Raw genomic sequence first — 20397 nt, 5'->3', positions numbered from 1 at the left:
ATTATTTATCTGGTTCCTGCTAAGCACACAGCCCTCCGCGCCGTCTCTGGGTATCAACCAACCCCATTACTCCTGCCCTGTGCGGGGAACCACCACCCCCCCGAGCCCCGTGAGGCGAGGGCTGAGCACGCCGCCCTCCTCCCCCTCCGCAGGGCAGGCCTGACGGGGGATTTTCCTCTCTCGCGGGCAGATCCCGCCCAGCCCAGCCCAGCCCGCCTCCGCCCGCCCGCGGGCTGCGGGCGCGGAGCGGCGACAGCGGGGCCGGGCCGTGCCACACGCGCCTCACGCCTCGCGCGGCGACACCGCCACCGCCGCACGGACCTCACGAGCCTCACGTCCCCCTGCAGCCGCCACGCGCACCGCCCTCCCCGCCCCTCATTGGCCCGCGCCCCGCCCGGGCCCTCCTGCCATTGGTGGGAGCGCGCGGCGCACGGGCTCGGCACGCTCCTCGGCGGCCCTTCCGCGGCGGGCAGGGCGTGGGCAGCGGCGGAGCCAATGGGAGCGCGGCGGGGGCGGGGCTCGCGGCCGGGCCTGGGCAGGGGGCGGCTCGTGAGGTAAACAGGCGCGCGGGCCCGGCCGGGAGCGGGCCGAGGGGAGCGGGCCGAGGGGAGCGGGCCGAGGGGGCGGCGGGCCGCGGCCGGGTGAGCGCTGAGGGAGCCGGGCTGAGGGGTGATGGGGAGGGGAAGGGAAGGGAGAGGAAGGGAAGGGAGGGGAGGAAGGGGAGGAAGGGGAGAGGGGAAGGGGAGAGGGGAAGGGGAAGGGGAAGGGGAAGGGGAAGGGAAGGGGAAGGGACGGGGAAGGGACGGGGAAGGGACGGGGAAGGGACGGGGAAGGGACCTGCGTGGCTTGTGCCCCGCGTGGCTTGTGCCCCTCAGAGCCCGTCTGCCAGGTGTCCGCCTTACCCTGGGCAATCACTGGAAAAATGCTCAGCCTTCGGCCGTGCTGCATAAATTTGCTGGTCTAGCCTTATTTTCCTTTTCCTCCGGGAATGTTCCTGCTCGAGGATGGTCATAGAATAAATATTAGCTTTCCCGAGCTTGTTTGCGGCTGAAATGGAGGAGGAGAAAAATAACATGAGACCTCAAGCCTTGGTAATGTATCCGAGGGAATAATCATACTTTTCACGGACTTGTGGAGCCTCTGTAACAAAGTCATCAGGGATTAATGGGCTGGTGCATAGTTCTAAACAGGCTCTGAGCAAGCAGACTATAAATAACTGCAGATATAAAAGTTTGGCTGGTATTCGCAGTTCCTGACCATCCGAACTTCTGCAGCACTGTTACATAATGGCACTATTTCTGATATCCCACCCTGGTCAGATTGCATCCAGCAAGAATGCAGGTGGGGAACTTTTTTTTTGCAGTCCTTCTGGATAATGCAAATCCAAACTTCTCAGTAAGCTGTATGGAAAAATAAAGAAGTTAGAAAGCTGCATTTTATAAAAACGAAGCAGACTTTTACTTAGCGTTTAAGCAAAAAGAAATGTAAAATGATACAAAAGATTTTTATTTTAATAACCTACAGTATACTTTTTCTGTAAAGAATTAGTCTAATAACTTTTGGCCTTTATTTCCTCGGTTGCTCGTCCTTAGATTGCTTCGCTAAGCTGGGTATGTTCCTTGAGCATATGCAAAATGATTCTTAGCACGAGGTGCAGAAAGATAATGGTCAAAATCAATAGCAGATTGATCAGTGACTTCAGAAGGGGTTCAGAAATTGCTCTGAGTCAAAGGCTAAAAGCAGATAGGTATCCGTCATTTAAAGAGAGTGTGGGGGTCTTGCATTTTTGTGCCATGATATAAGTACTTTGTCTTGCACGTTTGTGCCATGTCATAAGTGCTTCATCTCTCATTTTTACTTAGATAGAAAAAAGTCTAGCTGTGGCTCATGTGCTTACCCATCTGCTTGCTGTTAGACCTGAGGACTTGAAGTATTTACAAAATGCAGGAATTTCTTTGCTGTTAGCAATGACCTTAGTAGCCTTAAATAAGATATGCTTAAAATAAGCAGTTGTATATTGGTCAGTCTTAATCAACTTGGGGGGGGGGGGGAAGGGGGAATAGGCGACCTCCTGAGTGTCTCCTTTTTAAAAATAAAGTGGTGTGATAAGTAGAAGAAAAGGTCAGAAGATGTGGAGAATTCCCTTACGTGTTTACCACCTGAGTGTTGATCGCCTTGTTTCACTGCTGTCAAGGACAATTCTGCACTGGGCAATGCAGCTCTGGTTGTTTCATTTGTGATATTTAGAGCAGGTTAATAATAGCTCGTATGGAATCTTTGCAGCAGGAACAGAGCTTGTTTTGGCTTCTAGTCCTCCAACAGTCCTTGTACAGGCAAGTGGTGGACTGTTGTTTCACACCTTGTTTGTCAAGTTACATTATGTTTCTAGAAAGTGAAAGGGAAGAGGGGTAGTAGCTTAAGGCTTAGTTTCTAACTTTCCTTATGTTTAACTGCTTGGCTGGTGAATGAACTTATTTGTAGGCAAAGAATTTATTTTTTCTGTGCTTTTAAAAATTGTTTTAATATGGAAACTAGGGGTGGTGTGTTCATCATGTTCTTTTATCTTGTGTGTCATGGTATATTCTGGATTGGTTCCGCTGACTTGCTAAACACATCTCAGTGTTGTACAGATGGTAGCTTATACTTATGAAGTTCTATTACCGTGTTTGTTTCGCCCCTACAATTTATTTTTTTGTGTGTGTGTAGATTAGATCTTCATGTAGCTTCTTTATTGCTGCTTAGATCTCCTTTTTCACCAATTACACAGTGGATTTTTGGGCATGCTGATTAAATGTACTGTAAAAACACTTAGTATTCTGAAATGTCACAGTGCTCAGCAAGAGAGTAATCGGGACTGGGAAAGAGGTAATTGGGTAGTAAGTAAAATGAGTGTTTCTTTCATAGAACTCTTCTAAAATTAGGAGTCATAAATTTTGTTACGTATCGAAGTGTTGTACATATCACTATCACTATGGGAAGCTTGGGGTTTTCAGAGGCTTTCAAGTTGTGTAAAGCTTTGACTTTTCTAGTCAGGAAAAACAGTATGTTGATTCTGTATTGTATGGAATATGATCTCACAAAATCTGTGCAGTGAGAGCACAAATAATCCTATATTGTAGATCGTGTGTTATCTTTGAGAGCTTGCAGATTAGGCCTAGTGGTGAGTTATGAGCTGTATAGAGCTCGCTGCGCTGATTTACCGTAGTGTCAGAGGTATCCCTCTGTATGATCACTAGTAGCTTAACTAAACAACTTGCCTGAGGACTGTGGCAGAGCTGTTATGTAGATGCTGATAGGCCATGCCCCCTTTCAGCACTGCGGTCACAGAACGGTGGAGGCTGGAAGGGACCTCTGGAGTTCGTCGGGTCCTACCGCCCTGCTCAAGCAGGGGCACCTAAAGCCCATTACACAGGACTATGTCCAGGCAGCTTCTGAAGACCTCCAAGGAGGGAGACTCCACAGCCTCAGGTGCCAGTGCTCGGTCACCTGCACAGTCGAGAAGTGCTTCCTAATGTTTAGGTGGAACCTCCTGTGTTCAGTTCTCCGCCCGTTGCCTCTTCTCCTGTCACTGAGCACCACTGAAAAGAGGTTATCTCTGCCTTCTTTGCACCTATATATCAGGCATTTATACACATTTATAAAATCCCTCCTAAGCCTCCTCTTCTCCAGGCTGAACACTCCCAGCTCTCTCAGCCTCTCCCTGTAGGACAGGCGGTTACTCCCCAGGTGCAGGACTTTGCAATTCTCCTTGTTGAACTTTGTGAGATCCTTGTGAGCACACCTTTTCAGCCTGTCCGGGTCCTGCAGGATGGCAGCATGACCTTCTGGTGAGTCAGTCCTTCCCCAGAGTTTTGTGTCCTCTGCAAATATAGAGGGGGGGCACTCTATCATATTGTCCAGGTTGTTAATGAAGGTGTTAAACAGGACTGGACCCAGTATTGACCCCTGGGGTACTCCACTTGTTCCTGGCCCCCAACTAGATGTGCCACTGGCCACTACCCCCTGGGCCCAGCTGTTCAGCCAGTTTTTGATCCAACTCCCTGCCTGCTCATCCAGCCCATACATCAACAGCTTCTCTATGGCTGTCTTATGGGGGACAGTGTCAAAAGCCTTACTGACGTCTAGGAAGGCATTATCCACTGCTCTCCTGGCACCCATCATCTGGTCATTTCAGTGCAGAACCTTACCAGGTTGGTCGAGCATAACTTCCCCCTGGTGAATGCATGCTGACTACACCTGGTGATTTTCTTCGTTTGTCTGGAAATGGTTTCATCACCTTTGCTTCCCTAAGGATTTTAAACTCCACCATTTCATGGTCACTGCAGCTGTGGCTGCCTTTGGCCTTCACATTCCCAACAAACACTTCCTTTTTAGTGAGAATTAGATCAATTCATGCCTTCTTGCAGCAGTCTCCTTTGCCTCTTCTTGCATCCTATAATTTTTTTCTTCTTACAGAAAGATTCTGACACAGCCAGAACAAGAAACATTACCAGCTCCTTAGCTATGTGAGCTCAGGGGGCTATGAATAGACTAGTATGTGTTGTAAGTTACTAAATTTGAACATAACCCTGGTCTCCTGGGCAATGTTGAAAGGCATGGGATCTGCATAGATATGCACACCTCCAGGATCAATAGTGGGAGGCCGAGGTGTTTGACCTGCTGTTCACAGTGATAACAGGGGTTATGTTCGGTGTGCAAGTCTGTGCCAGCCATAGATGAAAATGCGTAGTACCTCGTGCTGACTTTTTAAGTAGTGACTTAAGACATAGCGTGCGTGGTTCTGTCTCTGTCTGCAAAAAGGATTATAAGAAAAAGGTCATCTTATACCCGAGGAAGATAGATTTATAGTAAAGTTATAGGGTGTGTCTAGTTTTCCAAGAAAGTTATGATTCTAATCATATTTTTTTTATACCTTTGCTTGTTCATCATTTAATCCTTCAGATGTGTCTGTTAACAATATGTTGGTAAGATGCTGGCTATGAATCCTAGTTTCATTTTGCTCTATAGTGTTTTGTTGTTTTAAGTACACTTGAATTCTAGACCGTATGCTGTAAGGGGCGGTTTGCTTAGGAGAGAGCACTATTTCTCTTCCCAGCTCTGGCACTGACATGTTATGTAACTTTGGGTAAATTACTTGCTGACTTCCCTGTGTAATAGAGAACTTAGAAAACAGTCCCATTTCTGTAGCTCTTTGCGATGTACTAGTGAAGACTTGATACCTCTTTAAATGCAAGAGGAAAAGCTTTCATTTTCTCAAGAATATGGTCTTAAGTAATGGTGTGTTTTATTTGAAAGGAATCTCACTTGTTTGCGAGATGGAGCTTTTTATTGCTTTCCAGTTTCCAAATTGCATTCTGCATGCTTTAAGAAAAGTAAAACTTGAAATAAAAACAATTACAAAATGATAGTGTGTGTAGAAAAACAAAACAAAACAAAAACAACCCACAACTGCCAACTGATAGCCTCCCTCCTTCCTACTTGGCATTCAAGTTCAGAGCACGAGCTCCGCAGGGAGCCCTGTCGGTTGCCTGTGTGAAGCCTCACGCTATGAAGCCGTGCAGATCCCTGTGTATCAGGCAGGGCACCGAATGCAGTGGTCTCTTCTCTCCTAACTGATAAAGTGACTCGGAGAGCATAAAGCTACTCTGCAAACATGGACAGAGAGGTTTGTCATGTTTGTTTTCTGTTTGAAGTGCAAACATTTGGATTTGATCAGTAGAGCTTTAGTGTAACATTCTTGTAAATGCTCCAGGTTAGAGCTCTTGTACTGTGGAAAATTCGGTTTTTGAAGGGATGCTGTATAACAACACTGACAGAGGGATGTCTTGGAACTTGTTAACTGTGTCAATTGTGGTTTTGTCCAAGTTTGCCATAAAAACAAAAGTGTAAATCCAGCTTCTACTAGTTCAGTGTGTTAAATATATGCTTCAAATATGACATCTGCCCAAATCTAATGTTAACTTGTGTGTTTCAGTCATGCTCCATTTTTGTTTTAATGAACAATTGTCCATGCTGCTGGATAAAGGAGCCACATGCATAAAAACCAACTTTTTTCACAGTATTTTTGAGAATTATTCACATGATTAAAGCTACACTTGTGCTTACAGCTTTTGAGCTATATAGAGGATTATTATAAGTAGTGTCCAGTGCATAAAAAGGAGGGAAAAGCAACAACAAAACCCAGTAGCTTTGTGTGGCTGGAACTGAGTCAACTGTGGATGAAGATGACAGGCCCGCAGTAGCCCTCCGCTAGGGTTAATGGTCGGGATTAATGTGATTATTTGTGAAATTAATTCACGAGGAATAGATCATGTGAGGACTGCTGCTTTTGGTTGTATTACCTTGGTGGAGGAAGAGGGGACTGTAAATGCTGCTTTGCATCAGTGCTGGTTGAAATGGGGATTGGAAGAAACAGCCTCATAATTCCAGGATCAAAGGATAGTGGAGTAAAGTGTGTCACTTCTTACATCCAGAAACCCGCCTTTCTGAAAGGAAAAATGGTGAATGATGGGTAGTGGCTTGATAGCCCCTGCTTTGGAGAGTTTATACTCCAGTTAGAAAACCAAACTAGTGTCATCACAGCCACGATGCAACAGAGCAAGAAAGTGTGAAAATGGCATAAATCTTTCCTTGCCTGGATAGTGTATTTTAAAGACCTTAGAATGAGGTAAATGAAACTTTTTTTTTTTTTTTTTGGTCCCCGAATTGCAAATACTTATTTTACTGGAGCAGGAGCAGAACCCAGTCTTGGAGAAAAGTGAGTGAGTTTTAGCTTTAAAATCAAAACAAATCAGATCTACATCAGTGTAGTGGGAAACGTGTGCCTGGGGCAGAATTTATTAGTGTATTGTATCGAGACTATTATAGGGGAAGTGAACTGTAATGAGGGAATGCACTCTCTTGCTAGGATCTTAATTGTGAATGCATTATTTCTACATTTCTGTCACTTGCCAGAAGCGGTTATGAAGCCTTGTGAATTCTGGTGGAAAGATGCATTTGTCTACCAGGCAGCCCACTTCTATCAGTGCACGTACTGCTGTTACAATGATCAGAGAGTAAACAAGTTCTGCCTGCCTTTCAAAGGTGTTTGTCTTGAATTGCATTGGAAAACTTTCTGTGCAAGGGTAGTTTTAAAGTTGCTTTCAGAGACTTGAATTTAGTTTAAGGAGGCTTGAATCAAAGCCACGGGGCAGAAGTCTAATAATTGAACTCTTAGTTCTGTTGCAGGTCAGATCTTTAAACAAATTTCCTTTGAAGTGGAAACGTACATGAGATGCAAGGAGAGAGAAGAACGAAGGGATAAGCAAGGCACATATTCAGTGTAGTTTAAAGGAAAGAGATAAGTTACAGAGCATCTTAATGAATAACACTTGTTTTGAAGTTACTGTAGTCTGCTGCTGAGCTTAGGGCCATGGAAAAAGTGTGCTGAGTACCTGGTCACTTGTATCTTGTTTGTGGTTGTGGGTTTTTAAAACGTTTTATTACATCTATTTTTTTTTTAATTTCATATTGTTGCCACAGCTACTTTAGCGTTCGTGGTGTGGGTGGTTTTAACACTGATTCCAAGATTATAGTCCTTGTTTAGATACAACGAAGATAACAGTGATTGTGATGATGGAAAATAGGAAGGGGGAGGGCACAGAGATTGAATTACATGCTTATGAAGGAAACAGTGTAAACAATTATCTGCCTTACTATTTGTACTGTCTGATGTTTTTCATTTTTAACTCATTTAAAAGAGAAGTTGGAGATGATGTAGGCGCTTAAAATTACCTAGAGGGGAACGTGGGCTAGTGCAAAACTGCTCTGTGGTGGTGGGCCTGTATGGGGCTTGTTTGTTTATTTAAATTGACAGTAGATGAGCATCTTTCTTGTGGGGATAGTAAACTGTTGGTGGTAGAGAAGTAATTCCTCTGCGCTGAGAGAGCTGTATGTTTGGAAGAAAGTTTTCAAAAATATTTCTGGTGTATTTCTGTAGGATTAGAAGGCTCCGTATGCTTAATCACTGTCCTGTGTATGTGCACACATACACATGTAATGTGCACATATGAATAGGATTCTGGGCTGTACAAGCACCTAGAAAAACATGGAGTAAGAGAATGGTCTGTGTGTCTGCATAAGCACATGCTAACACATGGAAAAGAAGAGGAACAAATGAAGACATGTTTTGAAAACAGTACAAATATAACAATTTATTTGTTGCCTGTTGTGAGGCTTTTTGTTCCGGTGCTTGGGTTACTTGTTATACTTGCTTAATCCTGCAGTCCAGTAGTCTGGTACGCTGAAGAAGGAAGGAAATGTGGTTATTTACTGAAGGACAGTGGCTTTTTGGCAGGTGGTTATTGCACACAGGAGTCTCCCAGGCAGCTTTCATTACTACCTGATTTAGTTTTGTGGCACTGCAGCAGGGCTCAAAGCCTTGTGCGATGTCAGGAGGCTGTTTACCTACCAGTGATCCATCTAACCCACATCAGCCCCCCCACCTGCCATGTGAATTTTGCCCAGTGCCCAAGGGTGGCTCGGTTCTAAGCCTCCTCAGTTATGTGCTGCCCTTTCCATGCTAGAAGTTGTGGGCGCTTTCCATAGGTTAATTCAACTGTGATATTGCCTATTCTTGGAAAACAGCTGGTAGTTGACATTTGTCAGCTTTCTGATCCAGGTTTGCAGGCACTCTGATAGCTTGTGCAGATGTGACCAACTTGTCCATGTCCATACAGAAAGGCCTCTTCTTTGCCAGTGCTAGGTAATGACTCCTCAGGAGACAAGTCAAGTGTAACATAAACTTCATATGCTAGGACCAATTGTTTGAAACAACCTCTTTAAATCACTTTGATAGAGCTTGCTTATGCCTTTTTTTTTTCTTGTTTTAGTAGTAGCATGAACAGAGCTTAGCATAAGAAAAAAACATATCTTGCCTCCTGTCTGTACTGGGTATTCATGTGTGTGTATTGTTGGGGTTACATACCAATCTTCTGTTGTTCTCTTTGTTTTCATGTTTCCTGTCTGTCCTTGTGCTCATCTTTTTCATTGAAGAAAGAAGATAATTTACTAATTCTTGGTTATTTTTTGTGTATAGTCTTTTTCCCTTCGTGATTATCTAGCAGGTGTTTTCTTCCATGCTTTCCCCTTCTGGCTGCAGTGACCTCATTAGTGTCTTCTTTCTAAGCCGTTTTCAGGATAACTGACCCATGTGTCCTGCTAAGTGTGGGATCTACAAAACTAGATTTTTTCCAGCTGAGGAAAATGCCTCCAGTATCAATCAGTTCAGTTCTTGTTGCACTTAGCTCCCACCCTCATAGCTCTTGATAAGGGATATAGACATTAGCTGAATGTTCTTTTCTCTTGATGTGTGTTGCCAAAGGAGTAATAATTTCTCTGTGTGTGTGCGTGTTTGTTTCCTCTGCATTTTCCTGTCCTTGCTTTGTCAGGTAAAGGTGAGCACTTGGTGTTCAGAAGATGAGGAACTGGAAGTAGATAGCTTACAGATACAATTCTGTTTAAATAGCAAGAATAAGGTTTTGATTTTCCATGTATGCTTCTCAGCCTTTTATGCTAGTAACTCTCCTTGGGGTTTTCTGCATTCTTTATTGAGCCGTGCCTTGTCTTTATGCTTGAGCTGTGGTTTCCTTTCAGTTTATTAGCTACCTGCAGGGAATCTGTGAAAGGTGGTTGAAAACAGCAAGTCAGTTGCCTGTAGGCTTCCGTTTGCTACACAGAGGCTGCTATTTCAGCAAGCGAAGAGGTGTGGGGCTGAATGGTACATTGTAATAGCCCATCCTTTCGCTGTGCAGCATAGGAACGTGTTGCTGATGCTTCTGGGCTAAGAAACCGCTTGCATGATCCCTAGATAGCTGTAACCACTGTGTGTAGGAAAGTGAGGATGGTAGCATGGATGTCAGAAGATTATCAGGAGCAATGATCCAAGTGCCATCTTTTATAGCCAAAGACTATAAAGGAGAATTGTTTGTCTTTTGCTTCATAATATATTTCACAATGGGAATTGCGCACAATATGATATAAAAGTGCATTTTGTAGCATTAAACTAGTGGTTAAATGCGACAGATTCAGAAATAACAGTTGTTACAGGTCTGGAGTTTAGGGATAGGTTTTGTAAGGTTAACCACAGAATAATGACTGGGGTCAACTTAATTTTTATTTTTACAGCTAACACACTAAACCTAGATGTGCTGCTAACACTTGACTATCTTTCTAACAACCATGCTTTAAAGCCTGTAAGAAATAATACTCGCTTCCTGGCTACAGCAATTATTCCTGATTTTGATCACTGCTTAACAGGTGTTAATAAATGTCAGAGTACCTACCTAGGACATGACTTAAATTTGTGGTCTTGGTAGTGCTTGGTACCTGTTGAAGCCAGATTTTTACAAAAACCCTCAGAGAGAATATTCTACAGGTAAGGGTGAAGCTTAGGCAGCATCTTGTGCTAATAGTATGCCTCCATATTCTATGTCAGAAATCATGGATGTAGATGCAAGTCTTGGACCCTCCAAACTGCTTAAAACCCTACAGTCAATAATCCTTGCTGTGCTTGAAAGATGTGGGAGATAAGTGAAATAATAATAATAATCAGGTGAAACTCTCCCTTGCAAAATGGTTTTGGCATCCCAGCCAGCCCTGATTTTCTTTTACATGAATGACAGTGATAAATGAGAGCCAGTGTCCTGAGCCTAGCTGTCACTGGAGATAAAGAAGTTGGTTAACTTGTTCTTCTCACACCGTCCTGCATCCTGCAGTTCCTGGTTTGTATCTGAAGATGCTGAAATTGCATTAACTGCTGTGAATCTAAGATGGAGTGCCTCAGATAGGAAGGGATATGGAGTAGAAAGGTACAGCACTGTGGTGTGATGCATTCCAAATGGTTTGCAAGGCTGCGATAGGTGGGTGTTCTGAGCCTCGTTACGTTTACAGCTGAAAGTAGCAGAACGAGGTACAAGTCAGGGACTGAGTGGACTGCCTTTGGAGGACAGACAAAGCTTACTGATTGGCATGGGAGCGAAGAAATTCAGCTACGTAAAATGAGCAGGTATGGCTCGAGGGCAGTAATGGGATGTGGCAGCCATCAGTATGCTTCATCTGTGTTATCAGGCACTGAGAATACATTCCATGGCCTGATAATCAAAAGTTGAATTCTAGTGCTTTAATCCTTTTTAAACATTTGGGAGGAATTAGGACAGCCTTTGCAGTGTTGCTGAAATTTATCTGTCTTTGATTCCTCCATTCAATGGTAACTTGAATATTTGTGTGAAGTCCTGGAACTCTGTCCTAACTCATGAACAGTCACAGTCAGAGAAGTGACACCTTACCTTTGCCTGGTAAGGTGACAGCCAACTGTCATTCCAGCTGGCTAAAGCGTTATCTGAGCTGCCAACAAATTCCTATGGTGGCTGGTTGTCAAAGGGAAACGAAATTGTCTGGTACATACTGCTCTGGCTCTTAAGTGATTTGAACCTAGTTCCAAACTTGTTCCTTGACCTCTTGCCTTTTTTTTTTTTTCTTTTTCATCTTTCAGCAGAGAAAGAAATAAGTCATGGCGGGGGATGCCATCATGATCATGAGAGGTTTGACAAAGCTCAGTAAGGCCGTCCTGGAAACCCAAGCAGGACAGCTACGGCAGGTGATCCTTGGTGGCGATGCGGTTACTGTTGCAAGGAGTCTCCAGGTGGCTGCTGAACAGCAGTTTAGTTCTGCCTGGGGGAAAGTGCAGGTAAGAAAAGCTCTTGTGTGCATAGACTAGTATGATGTTCGGGCTCTTCCTCCAGGTACTCTGTGTTGTGAGAGGGCCTAGGAAATGCTGTCATGAACCAGAACCTAGCTCTGTGAAGCGCGAGGTAACTAATGCAGATGTTAGAACATGCCAGGAATTCTCCAAGGCTTCTGTAGTGTAAGTGCTTGAACAGGAATGCAAGGTGATGGTTACTGTTATGGTGGAGTGTGCTGGTTTCCGTTACTCATTGTTTAAGGCATGCTTCGCTCACTTTGTCTTGTCAAAGATTAAGTGCTTGGAAAGACTGGTCAGCAGTCTCCCTGAGACTTCATTCATTGATTACCTCAAGTTTGAATAAGTGAATGAGCTCTTCTAGAGTGAATTGCAATTATTTCAGTGTTACTTCCTTTTTTTTTTTTTTCCACAGAACTGGTACATGTGATATATTCCAGAACAGCTCGGGGTCAGGTGTTTGCATGTTTGTCACTTGCAGCTGAGGCTGGATTTTCAGAAAAACTGGCTTTCAAATAAGGAACATAAGGAAAGCCAGACTTTTTTTTTTTTTAAAGCAGTGGCTTCTCTTACCAGACATGAGGATGGATATATAAGAGCTTCACATTTGCTATGTTGCCATCTCTTGGAAAAAGCGGGGCTTGTCTGTGGAAAAGAACTTCTATAAATCAAGATCAATCATCATTTAGAATGACATTGTAGCCCAGATCATGATTTTGAAGCAAAAACTAATGGGTGAGGTTTTGGTGATATTTTATGCAACGCTTGGACTGTCATGACGGTTGCCTATAGCTTCAATCCTAGAATCTGTGCCTGTGTTACCTTTGTCATATTTAAGTCTTAGGGTATTTCTCAAGACAAAGCTATTGCAGACTTAAATATGACAAAGGTAACACAGGCACAGGGATAGTGCTTTGTTTTGCCTTCGTCTCCCTTTTGCATTCAAGAAAAGAGAATGTTCTCTTGTTCCTATGTATGTTTCTCTGCACAATGTTCTATGCATGAGTTGCTTGAGAAACTGCTGCTAAAACAGCTTTTCTTTGTAAGAAATTGCAAGTGTTCAAATGTTTCAAATGTTCAAGCTGTAAGTTTTTTCTGTTTTGAAGAGGAAAGCTTTTATATTAAGTGAATATGTTTCATTTTTCTTGATCTATGGCAAGGCTTTGGCTGTCTGATATTCTTTTAAAATTTATGTATGGAAGTAGAGAGGCCTTCATGCTTGAAATCATCCGTCAGTGCTTGGCCACAGTCCCCATTTTAAACAGATTTCTCCTCTGCCCTCACTGATGTTGAGGCTCAAAATATCGTGAGACCTACTGAATAACAGGAAAGATTATGTTCTGTTTTTTTTCTGTAAAGAGGGGAAATGTAATTAGTGTTTAGGAAAGAGTTTAAAATACACTGCCTACTTAACCTGACCACAGCAGAATTTTAAATCCTGTTGATTTGCTATAATCATCCACTGTTCTTCTTTGGCATTGCTGCTGCTGAGGTAGAATGGACATTTTCTATTAGAATATGTGGAGTAGCAAGTAGGAGTTGCTCTGCTGCTGACTGATTTTACTTTTTAACTTTTCTTCCCTGCATTCAAAAGTGATAGAATCATCTAGGTTGGAAAAGACCTTCAAGATTGTCAAGTCCAACCATCAACATGACCTGCCGAGTCCCCTCCTTTCCTGACAACTGGATTTTGTTTACAAAAATTTTTTTGAATGCATTGTGCTTCACTGAAATATCCCATCAATTTTGCAGAGTGGATGTGCGCTCAATTGCATGACACAAAAGAAAGCGCCAAGTACTTGTAGCCCATTTGCTTAATGCCATCCATGATAAGTAGCTTTTTTGCACTCATAGTGGTGATTTGTTTAGCACTTCCCACAGAACTACAGTGAGATCTTGTTGGCCAAACATAGTTACTTGAGAGACACATAGACAAGGGAGGCATTCTGGGGACTTCGTCATCCACTAATGGAACTACAGACAGTTTCAGAAAGCTTTAAGCAGCTCAGAATTACAAGATGTTTACACATACATTGTCTTGGCTTAACAAGAACCAGGACAATGTATCCAGTGGACTCTTCCAACAAGTGTAAACAAACTCAGAAGCACTGAGTTTGTCTGCACATCTGCTCTTGAGTATACAGCCATACACCCATACTGATGTTGTACAAAACCTCCTTCAAGTAGTTTTTGTATAAACTTGCACTCCTAAAATATTGTTTTGTCAAGGTTATTATAGGGCCAAGTAGTGAGTTCCCACGCATAGATAAATGCTCACTGTACAAAATTCAAACACATCTTCTACATAGAGGGACCAATATGTCTTCTCCAGTCCTTTTACATTGGCTTAATGAAGGTGCCAGAGCGGGAGATCTTTGTAACTCTGAGCAGATAAGGTGGTTACCAAGTACCAGATGACAGAGGACACCATGTAGGTCTCTGAAGTAAAACAACAACAACAACAAAAAAAACCAAACCAACCAAACAAAAAAAACCACGATGAGTTTATTATGAGTTGGTTTCCCTACCTACCCTCCTCAATTCTGAGCATCTGTGAAGTGTTAATTTCATAGTTATACATACTGCCTGAGCAGATACGCTGTAATGGAGCCCTGAATAAAACACAGACAATAATTAAATGATATATTTGTAGTCAAATTTACATAGGTTTACACATCACTGTCACATTTCTGTCTGGTCTTCAACTTTAACTTTTCAAATGCTGCAGTTACTAGTAATTGTGATTTCTGTCTTATAAAGCCACTACATTTATTTCAACAGAATCTTGACAGTCCTAGCATGAAAACTGTGCATGGAGATTTCAAACCTTCATTTCCCTAATAACAAAAGCACTCTCCGAGTTTTCTCCCAGATATCTTGGTAGTCTGTGTATCACCCGTTTTCTTTCTCATAGTGAAGTTTTAAAAGAACGAATACAATAAATTGAAATCCTTTGCTCTCCAAACCACAGTCCCATACAGTGGGGCAACTCTTGCAGGTCAGGACAGGACAGAACAAAACGGAAGACTGTCAGGAGAAGCTTGCCTTGAGTATTGAGCAAGTGCTGTTATCCTTGCTCTAAGCACAGAAGTTTGTTTGTTTGTTTGATGACTACAATCCCTTGGCCATGGAAGGCTTATCTTAATTGGTCTATAAATAGGTACCTGGTATTGCTTCAAGTAGCCTTGAGGCTAGATGCTATACATGCTATTCTGTATCTCCCATCACCTGTTGTTCCTGAGCAATGTATTGCTTCTAGAGATCTCTACAATTAGTGACCCTTCCTGGCAGCGTGTGTGGAACAAGGCATTTCCAGTTACTGGTATTTGAGGAACTGTCAATTAATTAGTGCTATCAGTGTGGCTGAGAGACTGCCAGTGGTTCCAGGTGTCCTCCACATCTCTTCTTTTTTCCTGGCTTTTATTGTGAATGTCTGCGGTGCCAGAGTCTACGCATTACATGAGTAGAGACAGGACAGCCAAGCTGCATGCCCTTCTCTGAGGACCGTGGATGAGTAGTGAGCAGGTTTAAGTTCTTTCCTTAAAGCATTTCTATTATTGTTTTCAGGAACTGGGCAAACAGCAGGAGAATTTAAGTGATCTGTCTGAGGATTTTGGGAAAGACTATGACTTCTCAGCCCGAGAGCCATCAGATGCTTCAAGGGACTTCTCTACTGCCTCTACCAAGCCTCACGAACAAAGCAGTGAAGGCCCATCTCACTCTTACACTACAAATGGACCTTTTAGAAATGTTGAGACTGGAGATTCTGGCCTCAGTCAGAAGCCATTCCCTCCCAAAATGGATGCAAGGTTATTTGGAGGCTTTAGGGACCCTGGAAATCCTTTCGCTACTGCCTTTGGACAAAATAGGGCTTTTCACCAGGATCATTCCTCTGTTGGTGGATTAACAGCTGAAGATATTGATAAAGCCAGACAGGCCAAAACAGGTTCAGAGCAGAAACCCTACAAACAGATGGTATGTGTTTGTTTTTGTTTTTCTTGGTTTGTTTTCAGTTAAGGGTTCTCAGTGCTATTGCTTCTATACTGGATTGTCCTTTACTCACCTTCTCCTGTGTTTCTTATTTTTTCCTCTTCTGCTGTTCCTTTTTGTAGAGGCAAAAGAAGGAAGTGTCAGTGCTCCTTCACTCTGATCTCTGTGATATTTGTTCTGGCAGTAGGTTTTCAGCCTACTTTCATATCTACCTCCTCTACATCTGATATTTGAATGTGAGAGGATGTTTAAAATGCATACATAGGGTTAGAGTTAAACTTTACATTAACAAGAGCTCTCCATCCACTGGATTGTGAGGACTCAGTGTGTTGATTACTGTAATGAAGAGTCTGTAATTCACCCCAGTTCTTGGGCTGGAATGTTGAGAAGCTATGGACAGTCTACAGACAGAGGTCTGGAGACTCTCTTAATGGGTTTATCTTCTGTTTGAAGGACCCTGTCCCCTTTAGCTAGCAGTCTTGCTATGGCTGTGAAGAATGGATTGGACCTAAGCTTCTCTCAGCAGAGGCCATGGCTTCCTGTACTATGTCTTGCAGCCCTCCTACAGGTGGAGAGATTGTTGTCTTTAGCATTAGTAGATCGGAGAGTAGCATAAATAACGATCGTTGCTTTAGGGCTTTATGCCCGCGTGCAACACAGTGCAGAAAGCCCACAGCAGGATTCACAGTGGAGATGCTTGTCATCTGCTCTGACCTTTTTCCTCCTTCCCCAAACCCACTATTGGATGCTGCTGTGGGTTTACACACTCAGGATATTGCTTCAGTGAAACTGTATGCTTCTGCTCTGGCTGTTGTGTGTGAGGAAATTATCTATGGTCCTGTCAACCTGATGACTTTGCAGGAGTTTTAATTGCATGTGTGGAAGAGAGTTTGGGTTGGCATTGCGCTGCTTCTCCAAGCTGACAATTAAAGGGCTGCTGAGGTAAAAGTGGAAATGGGCTTTCTAAACATGGTTATTAGCTCCTCTGTCTTTCACATCCTCTTGTACATTTCTCAGTTTAATGCATGTTTCAGTTTAAGGCATACGTGTTTTGCAGTGTGCTCAGGTGAAAATCTGTTGGTGCATATGCGGCTTGGTGTTCAAGAAGAGCTTTCTGTAGCACAGAGATCTTCTTCAAGTGTTTTTCAAGTTGCTCTCTGAATTTGCAGTATCTGACTGTATGCCCAGTTCATTTGTGGATTTCTTTTTTTTTGTTTTCCTTGCCTTGTTTTTCTGCGGCAGCTCAGTGAACGGGCCCGAGAGCGAAAGGTTCCTGTTACGAGGATTGGACGGCTCGCTAACTTCGGAGGTGAGTTCGCACACCCGTGTGTACAAAGTCACCACACTTGTACATACTGATTGATGGCTGGCTATGACAGTGCTCCTGCTAACGTAGGAGTTGGTTCCATTTTCTAGTTAAGCTTGCTAATAGGAGTGTGCTTTCCCACAAACACGTGATTTGGCTTAGAGCTTGATTTGGGCTTTTTCATTGCAATTATGGAACTTGGTCTTTAGTCAGAATTAAGTAACTCTTTGCATCTCCTCTTTTGTCACTCTTTTATCATATCTAATTGCTGGCAAAGAAAAAAGCTCCCTACCTAAATGGATATTTCAGATGTGTTCAGCAAGCTAGCTGTTAACAAAAGCTGTAGAATTGGTATGGTTTTTCTGTTTGTCTTTCTCTTAGGACCACAGGCTGATATGATTCCTGGACCTTGGTTTTCATATACCTGTTATGAAATGAAAGAAGTCACTCTTAATAGTGTAGGGTAGATGATTTGTTTAACAACAGCTAAAATAGTGGTGTGTTACCACCACCTTTAGTGTGCCTCCTGCTGAACCCTGTGATTATATTGTGAAGACGCTTGAAGCCTTTGTTTAAACTTCAGATCTTTAAACCGTAGCAGTTGATTAACAGTAAACATGTTTATGCCTGGCTTTAGTTTGAAGCAGTTGTTGGCTGATTATTGGAATTTATTTTTTAGCAAATTAGAGTGGAGCAGTAGGCAAATCCCAAGAAGACCTATTATAACAAGCTCTTTTTCTAGTATTGTGTCCAATATTGTTAGAATAGAATAGTTCCGTTGGAAGGGATCTTCAAAGATCATTAAGTCCAACTGCCTCAGCTCTTCAGGGCTAACCAAAAGCTAAAGCATGTTATAGAGGGCATTGTCCAAATGTCTCTTGAACATGCATGGGGCAGTGCCACCTTACTAGGAAGCCTGTTTCAGTGTTTAACCACTGTCACAGTACAGGAACTCATGTCCAGTCTGAACCTCCTCTGGCACAGCTTTGTGCCATTCCCCTATGTCCTGTCATCAGTTACCAAGTAGAAGAGACTGGCACCTTCCTCTCTACTTCCTCCTCAACAACTTGTAGAGAGCGATGAGGTTGCTGCTTAGACTTCTTTTCTCCAGACTTAGGCAACCCAAGTGTCCTCAGCCTCTCCTCACAGGACATGACGTCCTGCCCTGTTACCAGCTTTGTTGCTCTCCTCTGGACAATTTCAAGGACCTTAACATCTTTTTTTTTTTTATTGTGGAGCCCAGAACTGCATGCAGTATACAAGGTGAGACAGCACCAATGCTAAATACAAAGGGAGGACCACCTCTTTTGGCTGCCTAGCTATGTTGTTATTAATGCAAACCATATTTTGGGATACACTCTTGGCTTCCAGGGCATGCTGTTGGCTCCATGTTAAGCCTGCTGTCAGCCAGCACCCCCAGATCCCTCTCTGCAGGGTTGCTGTCTATCTGCTCATCTCCCAGTCTGGCATTACTCCATCCCAGGTGCAGTACCTGGCATTTACCTTTGGTGAATTTCATGCTATTGCTAATCACCCAGTTTTCCAGTGTATCTAGATCCCTCTACACGGTGTTTCATCCCTCCAGACAGTCAGCAGCACCTCCCAGTGTAGTATCATCAGCAAACTTGCTGCTGAGGATGCACTCCACTCCTACATCCAGATCACCGATAAAAATGTTGAACAGAAATGACCCTAGAACTGAGCCCTGGGGAGCGTTACTGGTGACAGTCTGCCAGCCCAGCATAGCCCTGTTCACCACAACCATTTGAGCTTTGCCATTTAGCCAGTTCATCACCCAGTGCATCGTGAACCTGTTTATCTCACAGTTGGACAGTTTGTCCAGAAGGATGCCATGAGGGATGGTATTAAAGGCGTTAACTGAAATCCAGGAAGATTACGTCTGCCACCTTCCCTTCACCCACCAAGCAGGTGGCCTTGTCACAGCATGAGATCACATTACGAAGGCAGGACTTTCCCTCGATGAGCCCATGTTGACTCTGCCTGAAAATAGCTTTGTTCTTTACATGCCTTTCAGTGTTCCCCAGGACAATCTTCTCCATAACTTTTCCAGGCACCGAGGTTAGACTAACAGCTCTGTAGCTTCCTGGGTCTTCTCTCATGCCCTTTTTGTATATTGGTGTAACCCTGGCTGACTTCCAGTCAGCAGGGACCTCCCCGCCCTCCCATGACCTTTGGTAAGTTGTTGAGAGGGGTACAGCTATAACATCTGCTGACTCCCTCAGTGCTCTGGGGCGAATCCCATCAGGCCCCATGGACTCATGAACGTTGAGCTGATACAACTCTTCCCTTACAGTTCTGGTGACCACAGTAGGAAGACCACGACTGGAGGAGCAGTGACTTTCCAACTTTAAGGTCTGGGCACCCAAGATATGTCATTATCATCAAAAACTGAGGCAAAAATGGCATTAAATGCCTCTGCCTTTTTCTCCTCCTTACTTCTTAGGTGACCATCCACTCCCAGTATTGGTCCAATGTTTTCCTTTGACCTCCTCCTGCTGTCGACATACGTGAAAAAGCCTTTTTTGTTGTCTGACACCACACTTGCCGTTGTCAACTCAAGCTGAGCTTTTCTTGTTTCCTTCTTGGAGGTGCAAAGTGCGGCTTTGTACTCTCCCTGTGAAGCCTGACCTTGCTTCCAGAGATCACGTATTTTCTTTTTCTGCCCTAGTTCCAGGAGGACTTCCCTGTTCAGGCAGGCTGTTTTTCTGCCCTGCTTTCTTGACTTGCAGCACAATGGGATTGCCTGCTCCTAGGCTTTTAAAAGGTGGTTCTTGAAAAGTGACCAGGTCTTGTCGATCCCCAAACCCTCTAGAGCAGATTCCCAGAGGACACTACTAACCAGCTTCCTGAGAATCTTGCAGTTTGCTTTTTCGAAGTTCTTTGAAGTCCAAAACATTTCTTTGGAAATGGGGTAAAAGCCAGCAGGAAAAATACTGCATGAGCAGTATCCTGGACTTGTTCTCAGTCTAGAAAATCACTTTGAGGTACCTATCTTCATTGTCTCCCTGTCTGACTTGATGCTTTTTTTTGCTCCAAGTAGCTGTCTTGCATGTGGGATCTGAATGGAGTTGACTGTATCAGCATTTTAATAGATACTGTTTATGCTGTGATTGAGAAGTCTTTTTTTTTCTGGTTTTGCTCAGCTAATAAAATCTGTGGATTTCAGGTTTGAAAGATAATTGCTCAGTGGTCTTGCATGGCTTGGCCCTATCGAAGGTCTGCAGAAGTTAGTTTCATAGCATACCTTCATAGAAAAACATACAGGAATTATGAAATGTGTGGATGCAGTCCATGCAAAGCCTTGTAACATCACTGATTGCCTTCCATGGTCTGTGCTTCACCT

The 20397-nt window shown here is 43.5% G+C and overlaps 1 protein-coding gene across 3 annotated transcripts in view; it reads left to right on the top strand.

Annotated features, from left to right (window-relative positions):
- The first annotated feature begins 443 nt into the window (after nt 1-443).
- Nucleotides 444-20397, top strand: part of COQ8A (coenzyme Q8A) — a 39565-nt gene continuing 19611 nt past the window's right edge. Inside the window, exons 1-4 of one of the 3 annotated variants that reach the window (XM_048057793.2) lie at nt 444-554; nt 11531-11725; nt 15305-15712; nt 16970-17036. In XM_048057793.2, the coding sequence (XP_047913750.1) occupies nt 11549-11725; nt 15305-15712; nt 16970-17036 (652 nt within the window). In that variant the 5' untranslated portion in view covers nt 444-554; nt 11531-11548. Of the gene's footprint in view, nt 642-11530; nt 11726-15304; nt 15713-16969; nt 17037-20397 lie in introns of all 3 variants that reach the window. The other 2 variants (XM_048057794.2, XM_048057795.2) reach the window with 2 other exon arrangements.

The sequence above is a fragment of the Anser cygnoides genome, chromosome 3 (genome assembly GCF_040182565.1).
Source record: "Anser cygnoides isolate HZ-2024a breed goose chromosome 3, Taihu_goose_T2T_genome, whole genome shotgun sequence".
NCBI lineage: Eukaryota > Metazoa > Chordata > Aves > Anseriformes > Anatidae > Anser > Anser cygnoides.
The sequence above is the reverse complement of the archived record's forward strand: the minus strand, read 5'-3'. Positions and strand labels throughout refer to the sequence as shown.